The sequence below is a fragment of the Drosophila guanche genome, unplaced genomic scaffold (assembly GCF_900245975.1).
Source record: "Drosophila guanche unplaced genomic scaffold, DGUA_6, whole genome shotgun sequence".
NCBI lineage: Eukaryota > Metazoa > Arthropoda > Insecta > Diptera > Drosophilidae > Drosophila > Drosophila guanche.
Window position 1 is genome coordinate 9,446,706 of NW_022995744.1, and position 13,756 is coordinate 9,460,461.

At 48.2% G+C, this 13,756-nt stretch overlaps 1 protein-coding gene across 1 annotated transcript; it reads right to left on the bottom strand.

The window, feature by feature from the left end:
* Window positions 1-7,751: 7,751 nt before the first annotated feature.
* On the bottom strand, window positions 7,752-8,710 carry LOC117579698 (androgen-induced gene 1 protein). The gene has a single exon (XM_034265689.1). The coding sequence runs from the start codon at window positions 8,693-8,695 to the stop codon at window positions 7,979-7,981; it is 717 nt and encodes a 238-aa protein (XP_034121580.1). The 5' UTR covers window positions 8,696-8,710; the 3' UTR covers window positions 7,752-7,978.
* Window positions 8,711-13,756: the final 5,046 nt, after the last annotated feature.

Here is a 13,756-nt window from a genome sequence, read left to right on the forward strand (position 1 = left end):
TTGGCTTTTATTGCTCCCCTGTTTGTGTTTATTTCCATGCTGATCTGATCAGGAGGGACCTTAAAAGCATTTTCGAAGCATCCAAAGCGGATCGTTAAAAGAGTTTGACACACAAATCCGTCTGTCACTCACTTGGGTTATGCTCGAGGAATGGCTTTCAAACAGCACAGAAAATCGATTAAAGTATTTAAATTTAATTTTGTAAGCTGATCTGAAATGTGTTTAGCCGTAGAAGGTGGCACGTTTCGACCAGTACCATCCGTTAGCCATCGTTTGTGGGGCTTGACTTACTTCCTCACTTTAACCGTTTTTACATAAACCTCCAAGCCCTCTTTCTGCTCTCTTTCTGTCTTTGCAGAGCACAGTTATTCCGCATTATCTGGTGACAGACAGACAAAAAATGAAAGAAAAAAGAGAAAAAACAAAACGATCAAAGCACATCTGCTAGAAGCTAAATTGAGAGACCCTCCCAATCCAAAATGAATCAGTTAACGCTGGAAAAATATATAAATAAATGTATTTAAAGTCAGTCAACGTGTAATCAGTCGTTAAACGTTTAAACCCTCTTCGGCTGTGGAATATAATCCTGAGATATGATAATTATTTGCTGTTCATTCACCCCCACGATTTCTAGCAGTTGTTCCTCGATCGCACCTGGGCGGCACGGAGTCGGGCACGTGTTGACAGTCTATTAAAATGCAATTATGAGACGCGGACAGCTGTGAAAATATTTGATCATACATGAAGCCAGTGGAATTCGGCCAGGAGACCGACACAGCGCTCGTGTGTGTCTGTCAACAGCTCGCGACTTCTCCACTTCTGTGGAGTGCACTGCCCCCAGCTGGGCAAGGTCAACACGAGTTGAATGCCCCAATTGGCAGCAGGCAGCAGGCAGCAGGCAACAGGCACAAGAATACTTCGATATTCCTTATCGAAATGAATTTCTATTGTTTTGCCGCTCCATTGATAGCAGAGGAGCAAGCCCCCCTATCGACTTGGACTATTTTGGTACTTGATAAAGTTTCAACTCTCTTCTCTGGCCACTTATCGGTCGACTGGGCTGACGCTGTTTGCCTTTAGAAACGGAATTTGTTTCCATTCAAAAGTGATCTTAATGGCAGCAGAAACTGTTTCAATTATGGCAATGCCTGACAGATGTGCCTCGAGATTCATGGCTCTTCTCGGGATGATCGAAAGGTCCTTTACTGCTTTGAGATCGCTGAAAGTTTCCTGCGTCTGGCCCTATGTTTTTGTGCCTTTTCGAGCACTTTAACAGCCACCATTAAAAGGGGCTCCAATCGCAGTTTTACGCTTAACGACTACAACCAGTGGACAAGGTGCGGCTGGGTCTACTTGGCATCTGATTCTGGATCTGGAGCTGCCTGCAACTGGACTCGGGACTCGGGACTCGGGACTCGGGACTCTAGTGCCGGGGCAGGCAGTTCGTTGCATACGCTGCTACTGTGCAATGGGCCATTAAAACTAATTGGCATGATTGATTGCCCCAACGTACGTCGTGGCCCCTCTTGGGCTCTGGGCACACGCATGCCTGCTGCCGCCTCAGCCATTCGCCCAGACCCTCTTCGGGGCGGTGCTCGCTCGCCGGCTCGTTCCTCCATCATTTAATTTAATTAATGAGCGTGTGTATCAATTGGTTTGCAATTGTTTAATTGCTTGTATCGTGCAGTGTTATAGCTGCTGCTCCCATCCGCCCCCGCTGGGTGTCTGGTGTCTTGCTCGTGCCCCACTGTGCCCCGACTGTGGCATGCCGTTTTGTGGGGCTTCACCCCGGGGCCTTTAGAGTGTATACCTCCCCCCCCCCCCCACCCACCACACAACCTTCACACTTGACTTTTGTGTCATGTTACGTCTGTCAACGTGTCTCTCTTCCTCCCTCTCTCTCTCTCTCTCTCTCTCTCTAGAGGACAGCCCGTAAGCCTGACAGCAAGAGCACAAGAATTTTTGGACTTGTTCTCTCGTGTTACCACACACAGAGGGCGCCAGTAATGAGAGAGGGAAGTCCAGTACTAAACTGTGTGCTAAAATCTACTGGAGAAAGATCTGGCACTTGTACTCTGTAGAACACAATCCCAAGTGACTCCGAATGCCCCAGTTAATCGGCGCAGATCTGATGATGAAACTTTCGCCACAGCGCCGGAGAAACTCTGTGCTGGTACCTGAAGCGCTGATTGCCAAGCCATTGTGTGGCATTTCCTCTCCACACACACACACACACACACACACACACACACACACACACATTCTCTTCGTTTGTTCGTTCTGCTAGCAAATGGAAGACACAGACAAAGTGCATATGAAACAATGGAGCAAATTATGTGTGTTTGGCACTGCGCGTTCGACTTTTTACCAACGGGGAAATCTGTTGGCTGGCCCACCCATTGTTGGCATTTTCCGAAATTCAAACGGAGCTTCTGGGTGCGATACGCTTCCCTGGCACCTCTCTCTCTCTCTCTCTCTCTCTGTCACTCTCTTAGTCTCTGGCTGTGCCATTGTCACTCTTTGGTGCGTTTCATGCACCCAACCGTGCGACGATGCCAAACGGAATGAAACAGCAGAGACGGAGACAGAGACAGCGGACAGCGGACAATGCTCAATATCCATGTAATAACAGCAGACGCCGACCTGTGGCTGAACTTTTGCCAATTGCTGGCACAGTTCCAATCCAAAAAGTATGAGTCAGAGACACCAAATATTAATTGAATCATAAGCGGCATAAATCGCAGCTCAAATGTTAGTCAAAGGATTTTAATTTGAGTGCAAATCTCAGACCATTGCTTATTGCAAATTAATTTGCATTAAAAAGCATTTTACGAATCTCTTTGACCCTCTCTCTTACTCTCTCTCTCTCTCTCTCTCTCTCTCTGGCCGCAGACAACGGCACGTTTGTCCAGACATCACGTACGAGCAGCAGGTAGCCAGATGGCAGGTAGCGGAGAGAGGAAGAACCGTTGCCCGGCGCCCACCACCAGGCGGCTCTCTTTCGGGATCTCTTTTGGATGTCGTCCGCGTCACATGTGACGTCGACTGCGGCGCAGCGTACGTGTGTCCGTTTGCTCAAAGGTCGAGGTGGGGGAAGGTAACGACGTCACTGGCGCCCAAACGTAGTTTGGCGACAAAGTCACGTGCACCTGGAAAATCATTAAAAACCGCCTTGACGATGTTCTCCTAATTACGCTGACGTGTCCATCCCACAGAGTACCCAAGCATAATCTGCTTTCTATGAGTAAAGTCAAAAATGCCGGAACTACAATCCCCCCCCCCCCCCCGCACACACACTCACCCTTGACAACGGCAGAGTTCAATGTAACCGCACGACACACAAATTTGCATTGGAGCTGAATAATGCTCAACCGATGCTCAAATTAATTAGCATACAGCCCAGAGGCAATCAATCAAAAGCCACAATCTCATCTACACACACACACACACACACACATCTCTACAAAGCGGCTATGTGTGTGTGGTCAGATCGAAAGGGGGGGGGAGGGGGGGGGGGGGCAATGCAAATTCGCAGCGGCAATAAAATGCACAAAACGACAACTGAAGAGCAGCAGCGACAACTGAAGCACAACCCAGACACAGTGAGAACTGGCTAAGGGGAACACGCACAGTGGAAGAGCTTGCCCTTTGTGTGTTTAAATATTCTCCATATCAGAGCAAACTGGAGACTCGAAGTTTGTTGACCGTTTCGCAAATATTCTCCCCCACCATTGTGTGCTAATGGTGTGCCAGAGAGAGAGAGAGAGAGAGAGAGAGAGAGCGGGAGCGGGTCCACTAATTGACATTCATTTCCTTCTTGGCAAACGGCGCAAGCACGGAACTGATCGAAATTCACGGCTCAGCGAGCAGCGCACGTCAATCGCGAGACAAAGAAGATCGCAGAGAACATAGAGCCGGGCCATCAGTGTAGCTGTTGTTGCCATGCGGCCACCCCTCCACGCTGCTCAACCAACAGAAGGTCTGGGAGGGGGGGGGGGCATACATACGTGACTTTTGGCAGTACCAAAACTAAGGCGATGTGCCAGGAGAGTGGAGCAAACATTGTGTGGAGCTGTAACCGATTGATCAACAATTGGACACACTTCATGGAATTTGATGGCTAAAATGTGACGGAATAATGAACAGATCAACAGTAGAAGATCTGCAGTTAAGAGCGAAAGATTACGGAAAATTCTCTTACCATTCTGTCAAAATTTACAAGTGATGGCCTTCCCGCAGCGAGGCTTCCACTTTCCATTGAAGAAAGTTTTCGTTGTGTTCCTTCTGGTTGCGTTTTTTTGTGTGGTTAAGTCCGGCTTCTGGTCTACACCGCGCGGCTTCTGGATAAATCTGCTGTTTAAAGTGTTTCGCTTTTCGATGTGGCGCTGCATTGGTCGTTCCGCCAAGCAGTTGGCATGGCCAGCCAAGCAGGCAGCCATCGAATTTGTGCGATGCATCATAAGGCAGGCAGCCGGCAAGAGGATCTCGAAGATCATTCAGGCCATGTCCACAGCAATAAAGGGCTGCAAAACGGGCCTAAGTTTGCATTGTTTTATCAACATCCTATTAGCCATTTGGGTGCTCATTTGGCAGGGCCTATTGCTGTTGAAGGATGCCATTTTCTCACCTATAACGGTGGGAAAAATGCTTATGATTTGCCTGTGGGTGGCGCTCACTATTCTGATCTGCCCGCTGGGAATTTTCTTTATTGAAGGCATTAATTGTGTTATGTCTTGCTAGACTTAAAAGTGAGAACTACAAATAAATTGTTGAAGCTTTGCCTTGCTCTCGCGATGTGCCAGGAGACTGGAGCAAACATTTTTCAACTCAGCGGAGCGAATGGCAAATATAAACTGTGTGGAGCTGTAACCGATTGATCAACAATTGGACACACTTCATGGAATTTGATGGCTAAAATGTGACGGCTGGAATAATGAACAGATCAACAGTAGAAGATCTGCAGTGAAGAGCGAAAGATTACGGAAAATTCTCTTCACCAGCGATGGCCTTCCCGCAGCGAGGCTTCCACTTTCCATTGAAGAAACTTTTCGTTGTGTTCCTGCTGGTTGCGTTTTTTTGTGTGGTTAAGTCCGGCTTCTGGTCTGCACCGTCGGGCTTCTGGTTTAAGCTGCTGTGGAAAGTGTTCCGCTTTTCGATGTGGCGCTGCATTGGTCGTTCCGCCAAGCAGTTGGTATGGCCAGCCAAGCAGGCAGGAATCGAATTTGTGCGATGCATCATACAGGAGGGATTCGCCAAAAGGATCGCGAAGATCATTATGGCCATGACCAGAGTAATAATCGGCTGCCAATCGGGCATAGGTTTGTTTTGTTTTATCGAAATGGTAAGGGCCGTTTGGGTGTTCATTACGCAGGGCATATTTCTGATGAAGGATGCCGTTTTCGCACCTATAACGTTGACAAAACTGTTTATGATTTGCCTGTGGGTGGCGCAAAGTATTCTGCTCTGCCCGGTGGCAATTTTCTTTATTGAAGCCATTAATTGTGTTATGTTTTGCTAGACTTAATAGTGAGAACTACAAATAAATTGTAGGAAAGCTTTGCTTTGCTCTCTTGACACACAATTGAACAATATTTATGTCGATATTTTTCTCGCTGCCAGGCAGAAGGCAAATCGCATGCAAAGGCACTTTCCCGGCGAGGAAACTCCACGCATAAAGATGCCATTATAAGTGTCATAAATTGTTAACAGTTGATTGCCTTTGATTATGGCTATGGCTACACTCGAACTTGTGTCTAATGGCAGCCAATGGGCAGCCTCCCCTCCCCCGTGGAACACCTACGACTCATTCGCACCATTAAAGTGCTGCCCGTGCGGTTTTAATGGCCATCTGCAGCTCCAGTCGGGAACTGTCAAAGTCGTAAAAGCCACTGGAAACTGAAATCAATGAATGGCCACACCAAACTTGTTGTGGCATTTATGACTGCTAAGAGCAGGATGGAAACGGGAGATATATTTGGGTGCTATGGTTCTATGCCAGCCTTTGGGCACCTGCGACTCATGGACAGAGCCCCTTCGAGTGTTCTTTGCGCATATCCATTGAACATTGCATGTGGCTTATGTGTGGCGACGGACACACGAACGGACAGACGAACGGACAGACGAACGAACGAACGGATGGGTGTACTTGTGTGCCTCTTTGGGTCTCTGGGTGAACTCCATGTTCCGGTTTCCAAAAGGTCTTAATATGCAAAGTTGGTAACTTCATTTAGATTCCCTCGTCGTGCACCTATTACTTTGTGGCCAGCGAGAGTCGTTCTCGTTCTCGTTCTCTGAAGCACAACCCAAGCCGAAACTTGGAGCTCTTTTTTGTGTACATGAAACAATTTTTTGATAATTTAAGTTGAGCATTCCTTGGGGGGGAATAGCCACACAGATAACTCTGCTCCTTCTTCCTTTTGTGGAAAGTTGCGCCACAAAACTATGCCACAACTTTGGCTGAAAAATAAAGCAAAGTTCCGATTGGAGGCTGAACGGGAAGGGAATACTTGCAGGTTGTTCAGCAGCAAGGAACTGGAACTACATTTTGCGTGGCTGGAAAAGAGAGGAAATATTCGGCTCTAAATGTGCACAAATGGCAGCAAGGAGTGTGACAGAAAGGAGTGTAATGACGGGTCAAAATAATTAAAAGTGTCGCCTGCTCGCTGGAACAGCTGTGCCGTCGGAAACACTTTCGCACATAATTTATGTGCGACAATCACAGAAGTAGAATTTCCTATAAGCATTCCGCCGGGGAGGCTGTCACCTTAACCACCAAAATGCCAACAATGCGCGTCTGCCGCAAGAAATTACTTTCGAAAGGTGTGCGCCAAGGGGGGCAGCACAGCTGCCACACCCTTAGCCCTGAGCTCTCTGGCGCTCTGGCTCTAAGCAACAACATCCTTCATGTCGCCCTCCCAGGGGACATCCTTGCGCGATTTTTAGCCCCTCCCCAGTGTGCGCGTTTTACAAAGTGGCAAATGGCAAATGGAAATGTCTCTGCCACACACAACGCACAACACACACGTGCAGCAGCATCTTTGCTCATGAAGTGACAGCAACATGACATTTTTATTGGGAAGAGCAGCAGCAGCAGTGGGGCCACAGGAACCAGGATGGATATCCAATCATAATTCAGGCTAGATTTTGGCTCCTCTTCAGAATCTTACTCTGACGAGTGCTCCATTTGTGCAACACATGTTGCCACAGTGCGGAAGCTTCCTCTTTATGCAAACATTAAGAAGAGAGAAAGAAATCTGCGAGACGTGCTCTCTGTGCTACAAAAATCAACTTCCGTTACCCACAAAAGTCGCAACTTTGAGGGCAAATTGGCAGCCTTGCATCGAGCAATTCTCCATTCAAAAACATTCGAAAATTGGCCTCAAACTGCTGCCCACCGTGCGTGCAGGACACAGGACATTCCCCGCGTGCACACGAAACACGTTTCCGGCCTCAACGCACTCGTCCCAGTTCCGGCAAGCAATAAGCAAGCCGAAAAATGCCAGGTCCTGCATGGATTTCAGCTGTTTTCGGCATTCAATATTGAAATGTATATTTTTAGCACAAGTGCCTGCCTGGAGGACCGTCTGCTGTGTCTCTGTTTCGCCTGAAATTGGAACCTCGACTCGTGCTGAAAGGATTGTGTGGATTGAGGGCAGCCTTCAGCTGTTTTGGCAGCTGAATTATTGCCATTTTGCCCGTCCCCAGCCAGCTGTGCGGCATTGGGCATGATTAATGATGAAACCGACACAAAATCAAGACTAAACCAGAGCCAAAGCCAGGCAGGCACTTGTCCCGGAATTCTTCAAATATTTACTTGCATTTTGCTTGAAGTGAGTTTCACTTTTCTGGCACCGAAAGTGCTGCTGGGGTTCTGTTTGTTCCTTTCCATTGAGTGCAACGTGCAGCCAATTGATTTTCGTTTGTTAATCAGCGTGGAACAATTACGTTAGCTCCCACTCGCTGCTTTTGCTCGCTGCTTTTACTCGCTGCTGCTCCAGCGTCGCATGCCGCAAGAGTTACGTGGCCACAGAACTGCGTTCGTTCGCTCCCCAAGCAAGTAGTAGGCAAAGCTCAGGGCCACAATCAGCGCAAGGAAGAGCAGCCGCACGGTTGCAGAAAGAGCGCCCAAGAAGGGATACACCCAGATGCCAGTCCTTAGCCAGATGTAGTGCAGCCAGGCCAGATACGAAGCCATAAACAGTGCCAATCCAGCGAGTCCCCTGCTGCGCGGAGGGTAGCGATGCTGCGAGATGCACAGCTCCAGGAGGGCGTAGAGCACGACGAACGAGTGCAGCGCGTGGTTGAGCCACGCGGGATAGATGAGGTCGAGTAATCCGGGATAAATGGACTCCTGCCCGATGGCGCACAGCGTCCAAAAGGTGAGGCTGACCGTCAGGCCCAAGGGCACCACGTAGCTGGCCAGCAGAAAGTCCCGCAACAGCCGCAGTCGCCGTGCCCGCAGGACATCGTAGACCAGCGCCAGGAGGTAGTAGGCGAACTGCAGCAGGCCGCTCAGAAAGGTCAAGTACTTGAGCTTGCCCCCCATGGGCGCCTCCAGCCGCAGCTCCACCGCCAGCTGCGGCAGCCGCGCGTACAGGTAGTCGTGGCGGACGGCACAGCCGAGATGTGTGGCTGCCACAAGATGCAGCAACAGGCGCGTCTTGTACGCGTGCACAAAGCCGTTGCCGAGCTCCATTGGGCTACTGAGGGAGTGACTGCCACGGAGGTTGGCTAATGCGAGCTTTAATTGGTTGGAAAAGCCTTTTGGACACGCAGCGGAACGCGGACAAGAGCTGCAGCGACTTGCAAATGGAGGCAAAGAGCCCTGCTGCAGGAGGAATTCCACCCTTAGGCCTTAGGCTTTTTGCATGTTGAAGTGCAAGATTTTCCCTTCGATGTTTGCTGCAACGGGAAATCAATCATGTTGCATGCACCCACCAACCGAACGGGGGGTTAACGACTTCAACAATTGACTGCGGTTGGAGGTGTGTATCCCATATCGAAGCTCTTATCACAGCTGATAGGAAAAGGAGGGGGGTGGGGGGTTTTGTCGCTTATCTGCTGCCCCCCCCTGCTGCTGCATCATTAACGCAGATGGGCAAACTACTGATAAGACAGCTGTCGGCTGCGGGCAAGGGACAACCTCCAGCAAAGGTAGCAAAGGGGCAGGGGCAGGGGCAGGGGCATGGGATATGGAGTGTTGGAATAGTGGATATTGTTGGCATATGTATTTGCTCAAGGGAAGCGCCACACGTGTGTTCATTTCTGGGGTTTTTATCCCCTTAATATTTGAGGTTTAAGCGCTGCCAGCCCAAAGGCTCTCCACAACCGCAGGCTCTTGTTGCGGTTCTTTTGTAGACTTTTTTTGGAGACTCTTCTGCAGGCTCTCTTGGTGGCTCTTGCACGCCATATGGGAACGGGGCATGCACACACACACAGACGCGCGTCGTTTTGCCTTCACAGTTAATTTACGAGTTTTAATTTATTAAATCAACAAACAGCAACAGCAACAGCAGAAATCAGCCAGCAGACTAGAGCTTGGGCTCGTCCGTCCGTTTCAGCTTTGATAATCTTATTGTGGAGCTGAAACTCAATTGATGATACAATTGATGGAGCGGCGACAAGACAACATCCAGAAATAGAACACGTTAATTACGGGGCCAACCGATAAGAGACCGATGCTGTGCAGAGAAAAGGGGTGAGCAAAAGGGAACGGTAAAGGCAAAAGGCAAAGGCAAAACGCAAAGCCACAGCAGAGAGAGAGAGAGAGAGTCGTCAAAGTTGAGCAAGGCAATGGGCAGCAGAATTATTTTCTGCAGTTCAATAAAAGTTACCACTGGGCTACGGGGAACATCCACTGTAAAGTGAAATATTTCTGCAGAAAGCGTGGCACTCCCCGACATCTAAAATGTACTTTTACACACTATCCCCCACACACCATCTACAGAGTAGATTTTACACCAGCCAGCCAGCCAGCCATGCATTGGCCTGTATAATCCGTGTAAATATTTAGCCAGCAATTAGTACAAATGTCAAAGGCAAATACTGGTGTGTGCGCGCGCAGCTTATCAGCCAACAGCCGCGGAACACAACAAAATACACCACAATGGGCCATGCTTCCATGTCTTGGGTGCAGTCCAAGTGCCGGGAATTGAGTTGTTCCCTAGTACACCAAAAGACATTGCGTCTGGCGGTGTTGCCCCTTTGATGACGGACTGGGACTGGGCCAGAGGTTGTGCTTCAGATTGGGTTTGCCCTTTCATAAAATCCGACAGTGACAATGGACAACATTCAGCCAGCCAATTTGGCTTATCAATTGCAGCTGCAAAATGTTTGTTTTTGAGGAACTTGTGGGGGCAACGAATGTAAATATGTAAATGGGGTACAACATATAGTTTCCCCAAGTATTCTGAGGGTATTATCATCATTGGAACTATTTCATAATCTCCCACCATATTTATGGCACACTCAAAGTTGACAATTTTCTGGCATAGCCCGTCTGTTCGTAGCCATATTTGCCGTTGAAATTTGTGGTCTAGTGTTAAGTAGTGGGCTCTGCCTTCGCTCTTTTGTTTGATAATCCACTTAAGTTGTCTGCAGAAATCGAAAATAAATATAAACATAAATATCCATGATGTCTAGCCTCAATCCAGACTTGTTTGCACTTACAATTATGATACGCAGTTACTAGATCGAAGCTGCTAATTTTTTGCTTTGTTTTGCTTCGATTTTGGCGACAACAAATAGGACCACGGAGGGAGAGCTGAGTGCTCAAAATCTCGCACTCAAAAGAGCAGTACCAAACGCACTCTCTTGAGCGTAGGCAGAGCAAGAGAGATGGAGAGAGAAGGAGTGTTAGTGAGTGTGAGAGGGAGAGTGCGGGAGTGTGAGAGCGAGTTCTGAGTGCCGCTCAAGAGAGAGTGCCGCTCTTTGTTCTACTTCTATTGTTTGTCCGTCTTCGTGTTGTTGGTTTGAGTTTAAAGAAAAAAATAAATAAAAGATTTTCCTTTGCTTATTGGCGGCGCAGCACTGATTGAGTTCCTTTCAATTTGTTTCACACAACAGCCAGGCAGGCGGATAGATAATAATATTCAACATCTTTTTTGAAGTGAAATTCATTTGAATTAATTTTGTGAATGGTAAAGACGCACCACAAAAGAGCCACAGCCAGCAGGCAGAGACAGCAGTCAGTCATCATTCGTATTTCACCACCTCTGAGGTTGTGGCACCGGCAATACTAGAAGCCAAAGCCAAAGCCAAAGCCGAGCCCAGTTCTGACGGCAAAAACTTTGCCCATCTCTTCCTGCTGCTGTTGTTGCCTTCTGCTCCTTGAGTTGGTCTGGGCTCTGGCTACACCCCTTTTTATGCCGCACTTTAGCTAAGAATTTTCTCTAATGACTTAAACGCGGTAACCACTAAAACATTTACAGCGTACCCCCCCCCTGCCCAGCCTCTGGCAGGGTTTAGGGTTTTAGGTAAAAGCCGTGGAAGTGTGCACTGTGCTGGAGTGGCGCAAAAATTTCCACGAAAACCGCAAGTAGAAAACTCATTAAGCGAAAAGCATTTGGCGGCAAAGTAGACTCCAAAAACGGGCGTGAGGCGTGACTGCCACATACATAGAAACCCCTCCGCCACACAGCACAGCACAGCAGCCAGCACAGCATCTCCCCCCAGCAACTTAGTCTCAGAGCTCAAGCTCCAAGATCTGGTTACTCGTACTTGTGAGGGGCAGAGCCATTTACATGTGTAATTATGTACAATGTACATAAATACATACATATGTACATACATATGTTTTATGGCTTTCAGCCATATGGCATCAGAATACGGCTAGCTGTTCTGCTTGGGAGACTATTCCAGATGCTGCACAGAAATCGAATAAATTTAACACTCAGAAAACATTTTCCATCAGCGCTGCCCCGGTAGTTTGTTTAAGCTACTTATTCCGTGCATAAATTGCCATAAATATTATAGCAAAATCTTCTAGCAAATATTATACCAAGTTGACTGTCCAAATCTTACATCTTTTTTCTCCTCTGCAGGCAGTCAATGTTTTTAGGGTTAACTATTTGAAAGTCTTATCGACATCAAGGCATCAAATCCAAATCAAATCCCATTGGCCTCATCATCAGCATGGGCCAAAGTTTTTTCTGGCAGCTTCAGTGTGTCCCATTGTACCGTTGTCCCTTGTTCCATGTTTGGCCTAAGCCGTTTCCCCTTTGTGACGCTGCCGCTGTCGCTGTCGCTGCCTCTGCCACTGTATATGTCCCGCTCCATCGCCATGCTCCAATCCCTCTCGCTCTCCCACTCCATGTTCCTTCTATTCCGTTGTCAATGAAGATGTCTCTCTCTCTCTGTCTGTCTCTCTCTCTCTCTGTGTGCTTTGCAAATTTGTATATTTTTTGTTGGAGACTGAGAGTTCTCCCGTTAATATTTGGATTGCGTGCATTTGTGTTTGTTTTTCGGTTGTGTGATTGTAACACGGGGCAGGGCGGGGACACGACGCGTGCGTTGCCAAATAAATCCGCTATAAGCCCTTTGCGCAAAAAAAGAAACGAGGAAATATTTCACAAAAGTTGTGCTATCCCTTTAGTTCTTTTTTGCTGTATTTGTTTTTGCTTTTTGTGTTTTGTGCATGTTTAAATTTCGGTCTCTGAAATTTGAAATTCGATTTCTTTGCTCACAAAAACACGCACACACACACACACACACTATGTGTCTATTTACATGTAGCTGCGGGTGCGTGCATATTCTCTGTGTTTTACCTTTTTATCATTCCATCTCCGTGCCGTTTGGCGTTTGCTTATTTTTGCGCGGGGCGGGGCTTTGTGGCTGTGGAGGGTTGCGTGCGAAAACTCGCAAGTGCGAAGCCGTTGCCTGAGAAGTAATCGAATGACCTGCGCGGGCCCCTGTCGCTGTCCGATTTTAAAAATTCAAATTGCCGTAATTGCAGCCTGCAACGGCAAATGGCAACTGACAGCTTAATAAGCATTCGACGGGCATTTAATTGCCGGGAATAGGGACACACTGGCACTGGCCTGTCTGTGTCCTGCAGCGCCCAAGGACCCGCCCGGATGCTGACTGCAGCAGGATGCAGCTCCCAAAGGTCAGCCCAAGGACAGGCCACCCAGCCCCCGGGCTTAAAATGCACAACAAATCTCACCAAAATCGATACTCAGGGAACACTGCTGCGGCATGCGGCATGCGGCATGCGGCGTGGCTGCGCGTATTTGCATTAAATTATGCGACGAGCTGCGGAAATGTTTGCCATCAAATGGGGGAAAAAAGATGGAGGATGCAGGGACTGAAGGACTGACGGCATCGCTAAGTGCGGCGGAAACAATTTCCCTCTTCACAGCGAGAGAGAGAGAGAGAGAAAAAGCATAAAAGGAAATACGGAAGACGGCAGCAGGTCCTTGTTAAAGCCAAGCGCTGACGACACACAAAAAAACTGTTTTTCCCTCTGAAATTGTAACAGAAATCCCTCAAAAACATCTGCAATGAGGAGAACCCCCCCCCCCCCCCCCCCCCCCCCCCCCCCCCTAGACTTTGCTTGATGCGTGGAGCGGGTCTTGCCTTCTGCCTTCTCCCTGTTACTGCTGTGGGTACAGTGCACACACGCTGGCGTGGACAGGGGTTTCTGCAGATTCGTGGACATTTTGCTGTCTGCTTTTGCTGGTATTAAAATTCAATTAAATAATAGCTGGCTGTTCGTTCATGGAGTTTTCACTGTGTGTTTCGCTGTCTAAAGAGCTTT

Bases quoted from the DNA above. Each gene is read 5' to 3' on its own strand.
- LOC117579698 (XM_034265689.1), bottom strand. From the start codon at position 8,695: ATGGAGCTCGGCAACGGCTTTGTGCACGCGTACAAGACGCGCCTGTTG.